This window comes from Cucurbita pepo, chromosome 12 (assembly GCF_057944985.1).
Source record: "Cucurbita pepo subsp. pepo isolate OVF chromosome 12, ASM5794498v1, whole genome shotgun sequence".
In the NCBI taxonomy this organism is placed as follows: domain Eukaryota; kingdom Viridiplantae; phylum Streptophyta; class Magnoliopsida; order Cucurbitales; family Cucurbitaceae; genus Cucurbita; species Cucurbita pepo.
In genome coordinates this window covers 12,305,132-12,324,709 of record NC_141809.1, presented here as the reverse complement: position 1 = coordinate 12,324,709, position 19,578 = coordinate 12,305,132, and the positions used below count along the sequence as shown (strand labels likewise).

Sequence of the window (19,578 nt, the reverse complement as noted above, 5' to 3'; positions counted from 1 at the left end):
ACTAATAGACATGTAAAACAAACGAAATTCAAACACCACAATCAACCCATCTAACTTCAAAATTTTAATGTAAATTTCCAACCATATGATAGCTAGAACACAGGAATCAAAAGGATGCAACAGCATAATGTAGCTCCCCTACACACAAATTGCTCAAAAAACCATTCATAGGATTCAATCAATTGATAGAAACTCCTTATTTAGAGGTGAAATTCTGCAAGCATACGCAGCTATCTCCAACTCTTTTCATTTTCCAAATGAGTTAGAGGTCCGAACAAGGCTAAAACACAAGCTCCTAGAACAATCGGTTACTAACCCGAGCCTTACGAATTTAACAGGAGCAATCGATATCTTAACTCACTCAACCATTCGAAACCTCCCTTCCTCGAAATCAACATAAATTCAACCACAAAAAAAAAAAAAAAAAAAAAAAAGAAAAAAAAAGAAAAAAAAACTCTCTCTGTTGCTATCGGGATTCGTAGAGAGTACCTGAACTCATTGTGGAAATTCCTGACAGCTCCGATATAGAAATTTTCATTCGTATCATACGGACCGCCAAGTAACAAACTAGCTCGATTGACCGTCGCCGGTGATATGCTAGTGGGTCGAGATTAAGGGGATTTGGGAAAGGAAAGGCGGGGAAGTTTGAAGGAGAGCGAGCGGGGAAAGAAGAGAGGAAGAGGAAGCGAAGAGTTGGGAGGTGCGGCACATCGGCCCCATTATCCACTTCAATCCAACCCATCTGAAGGCCCACTAATTAGGGTTTTAGGTCCTTTCTTAAACCCTACTAATCTTAATTATCTCTTCTTAAAACTTTGTACCATCGTCGGTTAATACGGTTACTATCAGCTTAGTACTATAATCTTGACTAAAAGATTAGAGGTGTTCGTCGGTTAAGTAGGGTCGGCTGACTATGAACTAAGACATTAAATAAAGTTGTAAAAACATTACCTCATACCCATCGAGAATCAACGCGACTAAAGCAGATAAGACGTTATCTCTACATAAAACGATGAGATGCAGAGTGGATTCTACGAACGACGACAACGACAAGGAGAAGCTGTGTGATGTTCCTGCAACTGATGGTGTGCGAACGACTTTGATTATCGAAAAATGTTCCCTCAAGGATGTAAAGACAAAGATAATGAAAGAATGAAATTGAAATAAGGCTTTCATTTTTAGGGTATAGTTTGAAACGTCACAATGTAGATATGTTTGAATGGACAATCATGTAACAATACAAGTCCACTGCTAGCAGATATTGTCCATTAAGTCATTGCATTGTTCAATCTGCTTTCGTTTTTTTTTCTTTAATTCGTATATCTAATCAACACAAAATTAAAAAGTTTAAGATTCCCATTACACAAAATTAAAAATATACCTAATAAATTAATTAATTTTTACAAATTTTGAATACTTGAAAGTTTATAGACCTATTGAACGAGAGTACAGGGATCTATTAGACAACTTTAAAAGTTTCGGAACAAAATAGATACGAAACTTCTAATGAATGGTTTAATTTTTATCTAGGACTGAACAATGATTCAGAGCCAATTGAATTATACGAGAACTCCTCGATGTTTTTCGGTGGCATCTGTGGCATTTGTGGCATGGCATCCTGAACCATCTTCAAACATTCAATGAGCTGTGACACCACATGATTCATGTCTGGCCTTTCAGCCGGAGTTGACCATGTGCACGACAGAGCCAACTCCACAAATTTTCCAACGGAACAACTTTCTGTGGATCCTCCTAACCTTGGATCAATAATGTCTTGGATATTGCCTTCTTCAATGAAAGGCTTAGCCCAGTCCACAATGTGGATGTTGTACTCGGAGCCCTTGATTATGGCAGGTCGCCCGGTCACCAACTCAAACAGGATGATTCCAAAACTGTAAACGTCACTTTTCTTGGTGAAGTTTCCAGATAAATGAATCCTGCAATGGATTTATATGTTTCAATTCTTATCAGATTGGACACAACAAAAAATTACTTGAATAGCGGGAATATCTATTATTTCGAGTTTAGAAACTAAATAGATATAACTATCTTATAGTTTAAGTACTAAATGTGTTCTATAATATACAAAGAAGGTAATATACGTGGTTGCAGATGAGGACCCCTTGTTGAGGGTTGTTGGGAGAGGAGTCTCACATCGGCTAATTAAGGGATTGATCATGGGTTTATAAGTAAAGAAATACATCTCCATTGGTACGAGGCCTTTTGAGAAAACCAATCATACCATTGTGGAGGTTCATGATTCTTAACATGGTATCAGAGCCATGCCTTTAACTTAGTCATGTCAATAGAATCCTCAAGTGTCGAACAAAAGAAGTTGTGAGCCTCGAAGGTAGGTGTAGTCAAAAGTGACTCAAGTGTCGAACAAAGGGTGTACTTTATACGAGGTCTCCAAAGAAGGAGTCGAACCTCGATTAAGGGGAGGCTGTTCGAGGGCTCCATAGGTCTCAGGGGAGGCTCTAGGGTGTACTTTGTTCGAGGGAGGATTATTGAGGATTGTTGGGAGAGGAGTCCACATCGGCTAATTAAGGGATTGATCATGGGTTTATAAGTAAAGAAATATATCTCCATTGATACGAGGTCTTTTGGGAAAACCAAAAGTAAAGCCATGAGAGCTTATGCTCGAAGTAGACAATATCATACCAATGTGGAGGTTCGTGATTCCTAACACCGCTAACTATCAGAATACTCATTTTAGTCTAGGAAAAAGAACCAATGCATTGACTGTTGATACTTACGTAGGGTCGACATATCCGAAAGTGCCAGCAGGACATGTGGACAAATGAGTATCACTCTCATTTGCAAATACCCTGGAGAGTCCAAAATCTGATATTTTTGCTTGCATTCTTTCATTCAATAAGATATTTGAAGTTTTCATATCTCTGTGAATTATAGGTGGCTTGCAACCATTGTGTAAATATTCCAACCCTGCAGTTTGTTTACTAGATGTCACAATCTAGAAGAATGAACTGATAAGTTTTTGTGTTGATTGTATATACCTTGGGCTGCATCAACTGCAATTTGGAGTCTTTCCATCCAACTCAAGACCTTTGTGTTTGGATCTGTCTCAGTAAAAGGGGGGAAAATCATCATATATAGTAAACCAACCATCAGGATACATACATTTTAGATCGATATCCTTTGTATGATAATATTATAATTACCGGATAGATGCTTGCGTAGATTTCCATTAGACATGAATTCGTAAACGAGCGCCTTATGCTCGGCCTCATCACAGTAACCAATGAGAGAAACCAGATTTCTATGATGAACAACGGCTAATATTTGAGCCTACATTTGCAAAATACATCAGAGATGAGTTCACTAAAGGCTGCAAGCAAATTTGACCCATAGAAAAACTGGACGAACCTCTGCTTTGAATTCATTGGGGCCTTGTTTTGAAGATGCAGACAGAAGCTTGATAGCAACTTGGGTTTTATCACTTAATGCACCATAGTACACTTTTCCAAATCCTCCTTCTCCAATAGTTGTTTTCAAGTTATCTGAGATAATAAGTATCTCAGAGTACCTAACTTGGCGGTTCTTCGATTTAAGTAACCGTTCTTCAATCGATCTTTTGAGATTCTCTGCACCAAGGAAAAAATAAACAGATTTTGGTACATTTACACCTATGGCGTCAATCATCACTCAGGGAACTCTTTACCCTGTTTGCCTCAGTTACATTGTCTCATAAATAAGTTATAGAAGCTAAAGAAATGAGAGATTTACCTCTTCGTTTTCTCCTTTTGTATATTACCAAAGCAACCATTAAGATGGGTAGGAGCACAGCTATTATACAGGAGATGATTATAAGGGCCAAGTACTTCTTCAGCTTGCTATAGCATTTAAGTGATGCACAAAGATCTGGATTTTCACCCACACTTGTACAAGCAGAAGAAAATGTCAAGTTTAACCAAATGAATTTTCCTTTGTATTTTCTATTAATCATTTAATAAATCAAAACGTTATTTGATTTTTGATTTTCAATTCTTGAAAACTAAACTTATAAACACTACTACCACCAATGATTCTTTTGATAACTCTTTTTTACATATGTTTTCAAAATTGAGGCCAAGTTAAAGAAAAATAAATAAATAAATAAATAAGCAAATTTCAAAAATCATAGTAAAAAAAATTAGGAGGAAATGAGCATAAATTTCAAAAACGGAAACAAAAAACAAAATCGTTATTACATGGAGGCCTAAATTAGAAGGTGACAACATAGCAGTAAAGAAACAGGGAGAGTGAGAAACAGCTTAAGAATAAAGTGAAGGGAAATAAACTTAATTAGATAGCTAACCTTAATGTAAGTGATCCAGCTTCAGCCTTTTGCAATAGAGCCTTAGGAACTGAGCCTGTGAACTTGTTCCTAGTTAAATTACTGCAAACGTAGTAAAGAGATAGACAATGTTAAAATTCCTCCTGGTATTTCATTTTCTGGATATCTGGATTGAAAATAAGAAGCTTACAGGGTTCTTAAATTTGGCAACTTTCCTAAGAAATCTGGCACCGATCCTGTTAACTCATTATTGGACAAATCCCTGACAGAGAACAGAATAGTAAGTTGGCATAAAATCGGTATTCATCAACTTTTCTTGTTATTTGAAGTCTTTGTTAGGCCTGATTCCCTTAGATATAACTATTAAATAAAGAATATTTCTAAAGGGATGCTTACAGTGATGTTATTGATAGGAGATTCGCGATCGAAGCAGGAATTTCTCCTGTCAAGTTGCTTGAGCTCAAGTTTCTACTTGCAAGACAAAGGAGAGAAACGTGGTGTTTAATATAACAGATGAATCACATGAGCATTGAACATTCTCCTAAACTACCAAAAGGAAAAATGATATGTGCCCCAAGAGTCCAGGACTGATACATGGGCTCTAAGTTTGAGAAATTTTCATCTACAACACAACATGAAATCAAACGTACAATTCAAATGTACGCTTTGTGGCAAAATTTGATGTTTTAAGAGTGCACTCACATTGAGAGGATACTCGATGCATTACTGTTGCTGCAGGTTAAACCAGCCCATATTAATTCACTTGGAAAACATGGGTCACCTTCCCAGTTTCTGATCAATCTGAATGCTTGCTTGACACCCATCATAGCATCGGCTATTGTTTCCAATGGCAAATAGAAGATCAAATGACAATCAGGTGTGAGCAAGATGATAAAACAGGATGATGCCATATTCATAATTTTGTGACGACTCTTCCTAAGTTCAGTAATGTGAAATTATCACGGGTCAGGAAAGATGATTCTAATCTACCAGCTTATCTGGTAGTATCCTTTCTTAGAAACAATCAGTCAATGTGGCTCCAGCATACTAAATTATAGCGAATGCCCACACATAAAATAACATTAGGAATTAAAGAAACACAGACAAGAACAAAAGATATATACCATCTTCAGAAACAGTTGATGCATTTTGCATCTCTTTTGCAGAATATATCTCAAAGCCATTCAGTATGGGAGGGAGGTCTGATCCCTTGGCAGCAGAAATTGAAAACTGCAGTTGGCCTGAACTATCTGGCATGGCATTTAGACTGAGAGATAAGGGCTTCAAATAATCAAGTGTAGCATTTGTTGTTGCACTTCGTTGGCCAGTCAAATCAATCTTCAATCTCCTCTGTTTCCCTTGAAGCTTTTCAATCTCAGCAAAGTGGAAGTAAACATAAAACTGTGAATTGGAAGGTAGGGGTACCCAGAAATAGCTCAAGGAGCAAGTGGCATTCTGTTCCTTTGCAGCAGTTCTCAACATTGTATCTGGTATTTTGTACGCATCATTAATTCCCTGGCTTATGCTAGAGTTTGTGGCACTGAAATTCAGTAGGTCAACGTTCAAGGGGTTCCAAATTCGATCATAAACATCGGCCGGGTATCTAGTTTAAAAAATTGCAAAAAGTCAACAACTTCAAAACCATTACATTGGTCCTGTAACATCAATTGACTAGAACTCAGTTTATTACAAAGAACATGAAGAGCTGAACTAAATCAACAATGCAAGTTACCTTAAAATCGATCTGCCACCAATGTCGGAACGCTGCATTGTGATGAGTGCCTTGGCCGTGGTTCGATAAATGGTATTATCTAGAGGTCGCAACTCCAATGCTGAAATGTAAGGCACCCCTTTGCTAGTGTTGAAAAGACAGACATTAATGTAATCTGTGGAAGGGGTATAGATGGTCTCTACATATCCATTGTCCCAATCCACTGTCCACCACAGATTGGCCCCAAGGTATAAATCAAAAATAGGGGTAGTGTTCTTTCTATCATAATTTCCATATAGAAACGAAGCTCGAATCAAGTAAGTGTTGTCCTTTCCTTTTTCAGGCTTTAGGACATAACAATTCCTTCTCCCTTCCGGAAAACTTCTCACATTTTTTAGCTGTGGCCGAAGATTTCCGGAGTTGTTAGCGGTAACTGGCTGGCTGATTCCTGTATCTACGAAGTCTCGATCTGATTTATACAAGATGCCGTTATCTATATAATCTTCATCCGCTCCACAGTCAATGCTAATGAAACCTAGTACAAGTGTTTCAGCGTAGGAATTCAATAAGATATGCATTTTCAATTCACAAGCAGAGATCCAAAAGGGAAAAAACAGATCCAAAGTGAATTAATTAGGTCCATAGTAGATATTTTCTTATATTTGATGTTTAAGATGGAAAATTTCACATCAACAATTCCACTCGCTCAGTTTGTGCACCCCAAAAACTATAAACAACTCTGCCTTAGCTCATGAAACCTTGAACCCAGTGTTCCATGTAGATTTTTTTTCTCCAAACAAGTGGGATATTAGAATATGGAATGAACCGTTCAGATCTTAACAGCAAGAACCGAAACAACTAGAATCCGTTTAGACTCTAGAAGAAAACAATGAAAGTAGAATAAAAAATCCGTCAAGAGAACAAACAATGAATGTAAAATTAAGAATCCGTCGAGAGAACTTATGCTAATCAAACAACTTACCTGAGGGGTTGTCTGATGCAAGATTACGACCGCCATATCTGTTGTATCCAGTAGCTAGTTTGGAGTTGCAGAGAATAGTCTGTTAGACGAACACGACTCTCCACAATGGTATGATATTGTCCACTTTGAGCATAAGCTCTCATGGCTTTGCTTTGGGTTTCCCCAAAAGGCCTCATACCAATGGAGTTAGTATTCCTCACTTATAAACCCATGATCATTCCCTAAATTAGTCGATGTGGGACTTCTATCATCCAACACCTCCCCTCGAACAAAGTGCGCCTCCCCTTAATCGAGGCTCGACTCCTTTGGAGTCTTAGTCATTTTTGACTGCCTTCGAGGAGGGGCTTGGCTCCTTTTCTTTAGGAGTTCTTTGTTCGATATTTGAGGATTTGAGGATTTATCAATCTATTGGCACGACTAAGTTTAGGGCATGGCTCTGATACCATGTTAGACGAACACGACTCTCCACAATGGTATGATATTGTCCACTTTGAGCATAAGCTCTCATGGCTTTGCTTTGGGCTTCCCCAAAAGGCCTCATACCAATGGAGTTAGCATTCCTCACTTATAAACCCATGATCATTCCCTAAATTAGTCGATGTGGGACTTCCATCATCCAACATTGTTAAACGAACACGACTCTCCACAATGGTATGATATTGTCCACTTTGAGCATAAGCTCTCATGGCTTTGCTTTGGGCTTCCCCAAAAGGCCTCATACCAATGGAGTTAGCATTCCTCACTTATAAACCCATGATCATTCCCTAAATTAGTCGATGTGGGACTTCCATCATCCAACACCTCCCCTCGAACAAAGTGCGCCTCCCCTTAATCGAGGCTCGACTCCTTTGGAGTCTTAGTCATTTTTGACTGCCTTCGAGGAGGGGCTTGACTCCTTTTCTTTAGGAGTTCTTTGTTCGATATTTGAGGATTTGAGGATTTACCAATTTATTGGCACGACTAAGTTTAGGGCATGGCTCTGATACCATGTTAAACGAACACGACTCTCCACAATGGTATGATATTGTCCACTTTGAGCATAAGCTCTCATGGCTTTGCTTTGGGTTTCCCCAAAAGGCCTCATACCAATGGAGTTAGTATTCCTCACTTATAAACCCATGATCATTCCCTAAATTAGTCGATGTGGGACTTCTATCATCCAACATAGTCAACACCCAGAAGAAGATGAACCAAGATTTCAATAAAAGACTAATTATGGTGCTTGAAACTTGCCGGCCATTTCCAACGTAATCCATACTTTAAAGCACTAAATAAAGCAGGACATTGGCCAAGCAGAAATCCTATGGATTATGGACTTAGCCGAACAACCGATAATGAAAGGAAAAAACAGATGCTTCTTTGATCATTCTGGGTTCCCAAGTCTTCCGTTTCCTTTCTTTTCTTAGATTCTACGTGTGGCCATGGACGACATACCCAAGAAGAAGACAGAATAAAATAAAAAACCGCGTCTAAGATGAAAAGATATGGTTAATTTCAATCGGAATAAAAACAACAGTCTTCTACCGGACTAACGAAAATACAATTTTTACAGAAATTGAATTTACACGCTCACACATGCACAAAAGAAAGAAAGAAATTCCCATGGAAATAAGCTTAATAACAATGAATAGGTCCAGAAAAGTAACCGTGAGAGGGGAATTGACATGTGCAGAAGACTCGAAAGTCATCGCCATCGCCAGCAGTGACGCAATAAATTGAAGCCAACGATGGGGTCCAGCGAAGAAGAAGGCTCACAGACACCTGTCCAACATCGAAACTTCAATTCAAAATCGAAAGGTCAGTTTACGAGTCAAAGAGTATTAAGAGAATACGTCGATTACCAAAAATTAATATGCAGCTCAAGAAATTTGACCCGAAAGGCCGGCACCAACATACTTTAGGGTTTGAAAATTCAACATCGCTGATAAGCCTATGATTGATCTCCCTTCTACTTGTTTTTCCTTCTGATTTCTTCATAGCCACTGCTGTTTCGATCGGGAACTCGAAGAACAAGAACAAAACCAAGATTTAGACGTCAATGTCAATATCGATTGAGAGCTTGAAGATTCAGACGGGGAAGTTCTTGTGTTCTAAGAACTGCGATTGATGGGCGTTTGGCGGCAAGGAGTTGGCGCTAGTCTAAGTTTCCGTTGGCTGCTTCCATTGATTTCAGCGAGAGTTATTAATTTTGAAATAAAATATTTTCTCTGAAATTTTAAAATAAAATTAGCTAAATTAAAAACAAATTATTATGTATTTATGCTATTTAATTATTATTAAGTTAATATGTAATTTATTAAATAATAATTACTATTTTATTAATCTTTCTTTATAACATTTATTTAATTTTTTTTTATTAATGTCACTAAAAAATATTTAAAATCTTTCCATTTACATTATATTTGGTTTTTGTTTTAATAAAAATATAAAAATTAATAACAAATATATATGGTTTTTGTTTTTAAGAAAATAGAAAATAAAATAAATATATATAAGTCAAAAAATTTAGATTAATAAATAATTGTATTTACTTCTATTGTTATTTATATTTCTATTCATATTAGGTTAAATGAATTTTATTTATTTATATACTTTATAAATATTTTTAAAAGATATTAGAGATGTCCTTAATCTTTAATATGAAAATCAAACCTTTCCACATATTTGATAAATTGACAAATTTTTTAAATAGAAAAATAAAAAAAATATATCAAACGAGCTATTATTTGTTTTTTTGTGGTATCGACTATGGACCTCTGGCCGCAACATGCTCTTAATGGTTGTTACATATAAATTCAAAAGATTCTGTTTTCAAATTATGATCGTCTCTTTTAAAATATTAATATTTTTTTCTTGTGAGGGACAATTACAAAACCTATTAGGATCGCACAACAATGCACACACTCGATCTAGATGAACACAAAGACACTTGATCTATATGAACACGAAGAATAGAATAGAGAGAAATGTAAGGAGAATATTGGCTAAAGATTTTTATTGACGAAATGTTTTTCTTTTTATTTTTTCTTGATGACTTAAGGTATGTACAGTGGTATGTAAAACTGCTCTGCATATATGATTTAGCGTCTATATATAGCTTTACCAGATATAACCAGTATATAATTATCTTTAATGTCATTTACTTTACTAGACATTTATATGTTATTTACCAAATATAGCTTTACTTATAACAATTGATTAAGCTCAGGCTCCATAACTTAACAAAACCCGACATAAACTCTGTATCAAAAACCCGACATAAACTCTGTATCAAAGATTTATATCTCTCCAAATATGAGCTCAGAGAAGAGAAAGAGAAGACAATTTCAACCTTGTGGATGAAAATTGATGGGCCAATAAAATTGACTTAAATCTATGTGTATAAAGCCAAAATTGACTTGGTTTTTAAGGGATGGAGAATAGAGGAAAAGTAAGCATGATTGAGGGCAAAATTGGTAATGAGGACACAAATGGCATAAAATAAGTTTTAATTAAAGAGTTCGATCCTCGAAGTCTCACACCAAAGCGCTTTTGGAGTCAAGTAAACGAATCAATATTTGGATCTGCAGAAAAGAATTGTGACATCACATCAGGACAAGCGGGGTAGTATTGAGGTTCGGTTCATTTGAACAAGAGCTCGAGAAACCGTGCAAATGGCTAAACTGATGACTTCAAACTTTGGTCTACAAAACTAATGCATGGTATTCTTTTCAGTAGCCTAAAAATGGTCCACTCATAAAAGTCGAAGTAAATATGATTAAATATCTAAAAGTCGGTTATACTACATCACTATTATATTTATACATGATAGAGGTGATACTCGGTTCGATTTTATCAGTCTTGAGCCAAATCGAGAACCGAATCAAACCATTCAATCTAGTAAAAACAAGAGTCGAACCAATTTCCAACTAATGACAAAATAGATCGGTTTGGGTTCGGTCGGTCCGGTTAGTTTCGAGTCCTAATGGGTTTTATGTGTAGACTACCTTGAAGAAGGAGCTATTTCAGATTCTGAGAGGACTCTAGTGGACATGACACGAGTTTGTGTTGAAGTACTTTGGAGGACTGCCAAGCACTCCTTGAGCTCCTCCAAAACATGGCTCATGTCCGGCCTCTGCACAGCATTTGGCTGTGTGCACGACATGGCAAGTTCTATGATTTTCCAAGCTGAGTTTTTGTCAAAATCTCCTCCTAACTTGGAATCAACAATGTGTTCAATATCTCCTGTTCTGATCACAGACTCCACCCAGTTCAATAGGTAAAAGTTCCCCTGAGAAGATTTTGTTACTGCAGGTTGTCCAGTGATCAGCTCAAGCATGATGATCCCAAAGCTATACACATCACTTTGCTTATTAACGTTTCCATGAGTATGAGTTCTGTGTATTAACCACATGAAAATGGATATCCAAGTCAATAAGAAACAAAAGTGTTGAGTATTCAAAAGTTCTTAAAACTCTACTTACATAGGATCGAGATATCCAGGAGTACCAGCGAGACGAGTTAAAAGTCGAGATTGATTTTCAGTTAAAAAGGTTCTGGATAATCCAAAATCAGCTATTTTAGCATGCATTGTCTTGTCTAATAATATGTTGGCAGGTTTTAGATCTCTATGTATGATTGGGGGTTTGCAGCCATTGTGTAAATACTCCAATCCTGTAATATGCATAGTGCAGGCGTGCAGCCCAAATTAATAACACTTCATATAATCACATATCTTACCCTCCAAGCCCAATCCTAGCCAATATTGTCTGTTTTGGCTTGTTACGTATTGTCGTCAGCCTCGCGGTTTTAAAACATGTCTACTAGGGAGAGGTTTCCACACCTTATAAGGAATGTAACGTTCCCCTCTCCAACCGACGTGGGACCTCAACCCACCCACCTTGGGGCACAGCGTCTTCGCTGATACACCTCCCAGTTCTGGCTCTGATACCATTTATAACAGCCCAAGCCCACCGCTAGTAGATATTGTCCTTTTTGGCCTATTAGTATCGCCATCACTCTCACGGTTTTAAAACGCGTCTACTACGGAGAGGTTTCCAAACCCTTATAAGGAACGTTTCGTTCTCCTCTCAAACCGACATGGGACCTCACACCCAGCTTCAACAAATTGGAGAGATAAGATATAAACAAATAGTAGATATTGTCCTTTTTGGCCTATTAGTATCGCCATCAGTCTCACGGTTTTAAAACGCGTCTACTAAGGAGAGGTTTCCACACCCTTATAAGGAATGTTTCGTTCTCCTCTCCAACCGACGTGGGACCTCACACCCAGCTTCAACAAATTGGAGAGATAAGATATAAACAAATAGTAGATATTTCCTTTTTGGCCTATTAGTATCGCCATCAGTCTCACGGTTTTAAAACGCGTCTAGTAGGGAGAGGTTTCCACACCCTTATAAGGAATGTTTCGTTCTCCTCTCCAACCGACGTGGGACCTCACACCCAGCTTCAACAAATTGGAGAGATAAGATATAAACAAATAGTAGATATTGTCCTTTTTGGCCTATTAATATCGCCCTCAGTCTCACGGTTTTAAAACGCGTCTACCAGGAAGAGGTTTCCACACCCTTATAAGGAATGTTTCGTTCCCCTCTCCAACCGATGTGGGACCTCACACCTATCTTCAACAAATTGGGGAGATAAGATATAAACAAATGGATTTTGATTTTGCTTACTAACCCCGAGCTACATCCACTGCAATTAGAACTCTTCCAACCCAGCTAAGAACATTCATATTTGAGTTTGTATTTCTGTCTGCATGGAAAACACATAATGTTAGATTAAAAGTGTATCTCAATGGCGAATGCAGAGTATCCTACAGAGTACTTACTTGATACATATTGTTCTAAACTGCCATTAGCCATGTATTCATAAATAAGTGCCCTGTGATCGCCTTCATCACAGTATCCAAGAAGAGAAACCAAGTTGCAATGATGAAGAACCTTAAGAAGTTGTGCCTGCATTATTATAATAAATGTTTTACAATTAATATGATATATTAATGAATGAAATAAAGTAGTGGCAATCAGCTTAGCTACGTACGTAGCTGTATGCGAGATCCACCTCGGTTGGTTTAGAGAGAGGAGCGAAGCATTTCTTATAAGGGTGTGAAAACCTCTCCCTAGTAGATGTGTTTTAAAAATCGTGAAGCTGACGGCCATACGCAACGAACCAAAGCGGACAATATCTGCTAGTGGTGGGCTTGGACTATTACAAATGGTATCAGAGCTAGACACCAGACGGTGTGACAACGAGGACACTGGGCCTCCAAGGGAGGTGGATTGCGAGATCCCACATTAGTTAGAGAAGAGAAGGAACCATTCCTTATAAGGGTGTGGAAACCTTTCCCTAGTAGATGCGTTTTAAAAACGGTGAGGCTAACGGTGCCACGTAATGGACCAAAATGGACAATTTCTGCCAGCGGTGGGCTTGGGCTGTTACAAATGGTATCAGAGCTAGACACCAGGCGGTATGCCAGCAAGAACGCTGGGCCCCAAAAAGGATGGATTCTGAGATCCCACGTCGGTTAGAGAGGGGAACAAACCATTCTTTATAAGAGTGTGAAAACTTCTTCTTAGTAGAGGCATTTTTAAAAGCGGATAACGGATAACGGGTCAAAGCGAACAATTTCTGCTAGTAGTGAGCTTGGGTTGTTATAAATGGTATCAAAGTTAGACACCAGGTGGTATGTCAGCGAAGACGCTGGCCCCCAAAAAGGGTGGATTCTGAGATCCCACGTCGGTTAGAGGGGAACAAACCATTCTTTATAAGGAGGTGGAAACATCTTCCTAATATACGCATTTTAAAAACCGTAAGGTTGACGGCGATACATAACGGATAACGGATAACGGACCAAAGCAGACAATATTAAGTTGGCTGTACCTCTGCTTGAAATTCTTTGTAGCCTTGTTGTGAGGTTGGTGAAAGCACCTTCACAGCCACCGTGGTTCGGTCTTCAAGAACACCCAGAAAAACTTTCCCAAATCCTCCTTCTCCAATAACCACTCTGAAGTCTTCAGTAATACTTACAACCTCCAAATAAGTGTATCGTCTGTTCTTCAATCTTATCGCTCCTGATCTTTGCTTCCTTTCAACCGAATTATTATTGCCTGAGGAAATTCTAAAACTTCAAAATGTAATAACAACAATCCAGGACCAGGCTATTTACCAAACAAACACCAAACACTGAGTGTAATAGAACAAGTGAAAGGAAGAACATGCCTTTGTTGGTTCTTCTTGTATAGATAATCATTATAATCACTCCTCCCAAGAGAACCAGGACAAGGGCTGCTATCACGCCGCAAAAAATAGGAACTGGAATGCCCAACTGCTTCTTTCTGTGCAGGTTGCATGGAGGCGACCAACAGAGTTCAGGATTTCCTTCCACACTGAATTAAATCAAAAAGAAGAAAATGAAGTCCTCTAATTTTGTGGCTGTATTGAATTTGAATGTTCAAAATAAAGATAGTTTAAGGAAAGAGACCTTAAAACTAAAGTGCTATCTTTGGACTTCTGGAGAAGAGTTTCAGGAACTACACCAGTGAGTTTATTCCCACTCAAATTACTGCATGCATGGAATGAGAAGAAATATAGGTTACCCTGTAATGTATATTGAAATAATGTTATGTTTTTAAGATCAAATGACATACAGATATTGCAGCTGTGGTAATAGGCCCAAGGATTCTGGTATTCCTCCTTTCAACTCGTTATAGGATAGATCTCTAAGATATAACAAGAATCATGACAGTATTAAACATAATTGTCGCAAGCAGCTCGATTATAGTAAAATCAGAGGGTTTTTGGAGCATGGAAATTGAAATAGTTACATGGAGTTGATTGCTGTAAGAAGGGAGATGGAAGCTGGGATATCTCCTGTCAAGTTGCTGTTGCTTAAGTTACTGCATGCCAAAACATAAATTTGGATATCAGTGACAGATTACAGAAATTTGAACTCTTGATTCAGTGAGTTTTCTGGATGAGAAAGTACTTAACAGTGAAATGATTCTAGGCCAAGAAGGGGGGTTAGTGTTATTGCTGCAAGTCAATCCCTCCCAGGAGAATGCTGGTGGTTCACAAGGATCTCCCTGCCAATTTTTACTCAACTTGTAATGGCTCTTGATGTCCCTTATTGCATTCACTGCACAAAAGTACACGTATATATGAGCAACTGTAACGGTCCAAACCCACCGCTAGCAGATATTGTTTTTTCTGGGTTTTCTCTTTCGGGCTTCCTCCTAAGATTTTTAAAATGCGTTCCTTAGGGAGATGTTTCTACACCCTTATAAAGAATGATTTATTCCCCTCTCAACCGATGTGACATCTCACAATCCACCCCTTTCAAAGCCCAGCGTCCTCGCTGGCATTTGTTCCTCATGGTTGAAGAGGGGAACGAGTGCCAACGAGGACACTGGGCCCCAAAAGGGGTGGATTGTGAGATCCCACATGGTTGAAGAGGGAAACAGAGAGGAGAACGAGTGTTAGCGAGGACGCTGGGTCCCGAAGAGGTTGGATTGTGAGATCTCACGACGGTTGAAGAGGAGAACGAAACATTCTTTATGAGGGTGTGGAAATCTCTCCTTCGCAGACACATTTTAAAACCTTTAAGGGAAGTCCGAAAGAGGAAGCCTAAAGAGGACAATATTTGCCAACGGTGGGCTTGGACTGGTAAAGCAATACTTGGTTGTAGCCATTTTTTGGAACGATTCGACGAGGTAAGACTCTGTTTGAATGATTTTTTAAACACTTAGAAAGTCATTCTAAATAGACGCTAAAGAAAAGGAAGAGAACCCTACCATCTTCGGAGAAGGTGAGTGAATTAGTAGTGTCCATGGTATAGAAAATCTGAATGGCATTAAGGATAGGAGGGAGGGAAGAGGCAGAGGTTGCAGAAATTGACAATTTATTAACTTGGTTAAGAACCACATCATAGCCTTTTGAGCAAAGGGATTGTGGGGTGAGATATTGGAGCAGTTTAATGGAGCTGGTGATGGTATGAACATCGTTGAATGTAATACTCATTTCTCGAAACTGCCCAGATGGAAGCTTCTCAATCTCTGCAAAATGAAAGCAAAAGTAATACCGAGAATTACTCCCTTCCCTAGGCGTCCAGGTATACTCCAATGGAAAGCTGGAATTGGTGGCACGACATGCCGTTTGCAACAGAGCCGGCGGCACCTTGTGTGGATCATCGTTGCTCTCGGTTATAGACGCCTCCGTTGACACCAATATCGAATTATCACCAAATGCATTATCACATTCGTAACCTTCCCAATATCGATCAAAAACATCTTGCGGGTATCTGCATTATAATTAACCAAAAGGGTAGAGCCCGGTTGCAAAGTAGACTATATCATTGCATGAACGTATCCTAATTATACCATTGCATGATATCCTATCCATATAGTTTTATTCAAATCTGCCATGACATAGTCTAACCATATCATTTCCTGAGCTACAGTTACATTATGTGTATCGCGTCCTTTTCGTATTCTATCTCAAACATATCATCGAATACACCATAACGTAAGAGTTATCGTACCATTCACATGTCATAACATATGCATACAAGCAGAAGTATTGATTACCGAATTTGTTTGGTGCCTCCAATGTCCATCTGTGCCGAAAGTCGCAAGGGTTTTGCGTGGTCACTGGGATCAGTTGGGTAAAGGGAGATGTCCAATGGTCGTAATTCCAAGGCAGAAATGTAAGGCACTCCATTCGCGATTCCAGTGTTAACTAAACAGACGTCCAGATAATCCATGCCGCCGGCGGAATTGCAAGAAGAAGGAGTAACAGCATCTAGAGTTAGACTACTTAGTCTTATAGTAGTCCAGAAGTTCACGCCCAGATACAGGTCAAAGATCGGGGTGGTGTTTAAGCCGTCATAATCGCCATACACAAACGAAGCTCTGATCAGATATCTTTTACTACTGCTCTGTTCTTTCATCTGGTTCTGATCTGGTGCAAGATGATAGCAATTCCTTGTGCCGTTTGGAAAGCTTCTCAAACTCCAGTATTGTGATGCCAAACCCGCACGAAGCTCTGGTGATATTTGATAGCTCATTCCTGAATCCATCATATATTTGTCAGACTTATAATCCAACCCAGGCCATGTGCCTATCGTGTCTTCAGATGCGCCGCAGTCGATGTTGATGAAGCCATCCACCGATCCTTCTTTCTGCAGCAGAGAAGCGGCGAGAAGGCAGCGGCAGTGGAAGCCCATCGCCAGAAGACATACACACGCACACACCACAGAAGCTAAGCGCGATTCCACGCCCATGCCCATGCCCATGCCCATTACCAGGGATCGTAAAACAACCAAACTTCGCCATTTTTGGGTCCCTAATTATTCTCTCTATATAGAACCAAACTTCATTGTTCTTGAATTTCCACTCTTAATTTTGAATTGGACGTTCTTGACCGCCATTTCATAAACTTCATTTTCAAATCCCAAGTTGTGAAGTAGAGAACAAGGCTCGAGAACTTCTCGTCCTCGTCCTCCTCGGCTTTTACAAACTAAATTTATCTTTCTATCGAAGGTTAGGTGGTCGGGTTTTACCTGACGGAAGACAACTTAAGAACTCTCACTATGGTTTCGAGCTATCTACACCTATCGAGTATGGTCATTTAACGACTCTTTTTTAAGAGACCAGTCTGTAGGTAGAAACCCTTGGAAAAGTCTCACGACCTGTCGGTGTAACAATAATGACATTTGCCACTAATTTCAAGTCTTGAAGTAGAGAACAAGGCTCGAGAGACGGCAACTTACTATTTTGAACGGGACGGAAAATGGTGGCATTAACGCTCGACACATAATTATATTAAAAAAAAAATTAACTTTTTTTATAATATTGAAATTTGAAATTTTAATAATAAAAATTATATATAAAAAAAATGAGTTTCTTGTAAAAATAATTAAAAGATTTTTATTTGTCCTTTCTTCCTTTACTTTTTATTTTGAATATAGTTAATTAATGAATGGATATAATTTGAGAAGTCAATATAAATTAGTTATTTAAATTAATAAATCAATAATAATTTTAAAAAATACTTATTTATTTAAAATTAAAAGTTATATAATTTTATTAAATATAATTTATTCTAAGATAATATTATTCCCAATTATTTATTAATAAATAAAAATTAAACTAAAATCTAATTTATTAAAAATATTTTAATAATTTGAGAAAATAAAAATAATATAAATAACAATTAATTATTTAAATAGCATTAAAATGGTTGAAAGTAATCTACCGAATCAAATAAAAATATTATTTATTTATATGAAAAATTTAAAACATTTTTAACAAACATCAATCACATTTTTTAATTTCAAACATATGTGGTCCGAACTAGTCTGTATGTATAAAGTAGAGCCGTTTTTAGAGGGCAACGTGTATAGTTGGAGGAAATTTTTAGATCTATTTGAAATTTTAGGTTGGTAACTGGAATAGGTTTTCAACTATGTCTTCTATTTTCGGGTTAGGTCGAGTTATTTATTTTTTTATTTAAAAATATTTTTTTTTATCTATCGTACATATCACATCAATAACTAAAATCTCATAAAACTCAAATATCGAATTTAACAAGTTATAACATATCACTAACATTTGTTATCAAATATTAAATATTCTTAATTTTCACATTACTAAGAGTGAAGTTGATCGACAGTAATTTTAAAATTTTTACAATAATTTTTCAGGTTGATCTGACAAAAAAAAAAAAAAAAAAACTCCGTTGTTTTTCATTTTATTTATTATATTTATTTGAAATTAATGGATTTATTGTCGATCTTTGACACATTCTTCATCATACACCCTTTTTCGTTCAATTATTTATTTATTTTATCACAGCTCATTTTATCTTATTTTATTTTATAATGTAAGCTTAAAAGACGGTCTAAAATAAAATAAAAAAATTTAAATTTTAAGATAATCTAAAAAATCAATTTTTAACATTAAAATTTCAATATTACCCTTATATCAAATTATATATAATTTATTAATTATAAATTTGGATGGAGTTGAAATTAAATAAAATTTATTAATTTTCATCCCTAAATTCATAAATTATAAATAATTTAACATTAAAATACTAATACTTCGAAAATTGGATCTATTTCTGAATTTTTAAATGTTTGAATTTCAATAAACCTTAAAATTACCAATTAATATTTCTTATTATATTATTTTAAGATGGGTTAAAAGAAGTATAATGACTAAATTCAAAAAATATCCATCAACTTTTCACATTATATATGACGTCATAAATATTAAAAAAATTGAGATTTCTTTGAGTACTACCGGGTTATATTTATACAATTATTTATTATTTTATTTTATTCTTTGTTTATAACAAAAACATGGTTCAAATCTTATTTAACTTTCATCGATATCAAGTTTTGATGGCAACTTAATTTGGGACGAAGTTTCAATCGGGGGGTATCGTAGCACGCCGGAGTCAGGCGGCGGTGGCTTGCAGCTCACACAGCTCGGGTATATCAGTCTATTAACTATATCAATCAACACAAAAGTTAAAATACAAAAAGAATATCTTACCCGTTAAAATACAAAAGCTCTCACGAGATCG

The 19,578-nt window shown here is 37.1% G+C and overlaps 2 protein-coding genes across 2 annotated transcripts; both read right to left on the bottom strand.

The window, feature by feature from the left end:
• Positions 1-1,359: 1,359 nt before the first annotated feature.
• Positions 1,360-8,608, bottom strand: LOC111806382 (putative LRR receptor-like serine/threonine-protein kinase At1g05700). Its single transcript, XM_087129312.1, has 14 exons — positions 8,161-8,608; positions 6,991-7,070; positions 6,030-6,543; positions 5,422-5,900; positions 5,000-5,132; positions 4,694-4,765; positions 4,488-4,559; positions 4,319-4,399; positions 3,748-3,899; positions 3,388-3,605; positions 3,183-3,309; positions 3,018-3,080; positions 2,757-2,946; positions 1,360-1,937 (listed from the first exon to the last, which is right to left on the bottom strand). The coding sequence occupies exons 1-14, from the start codon at positions 8,244-8,246 to the stop codon at positions 1,523-1,525; spliced, it is 2,682 nt and encodes an 893-aa protein (XP_086985438.1). The 5' UTR covers positions 8,247-8,608; the 3' UTR covers positions 1,360-1,522.
• A 2,118-nt stretch (positions 8,609-10,726) lies between these two features.
• Positions 10,727-17,293, bottom strand: LOC111785323 (putative LRR receptor-like serine/threonine-protein kinase At1g51880). The gene is made up of 12 exons (XM_087128828.1): positions 16,575-17,293; positions 15,783-16,288; positions 14,983-15,127; positions 14,817-14,888; positions 14,640-14,711; positions 14,474-14,554; positions 14,212-14,378; positions 13,873-14,099; positions 12,821-12,947; positions 12,670-12,744; positions 11,454-11,643; positions 10,727-11,366 (listed from the first exon to the last, which is right to left on the bottom strand). Exons 1-12 carry the CDS (start codon positions 17,285-17,287, stop codon positions 10,973-10,975), a joined length of 2,769 nt encoding a protein of 922 aa, XP_086984954.1. The 5' UTR covers positions 17,288-17,293; the 3' UTR covers positions 10,727-10,972.
• Between the last annotated feature and the right edge of the window lie 2,285 nt (positions 17,294-19,578).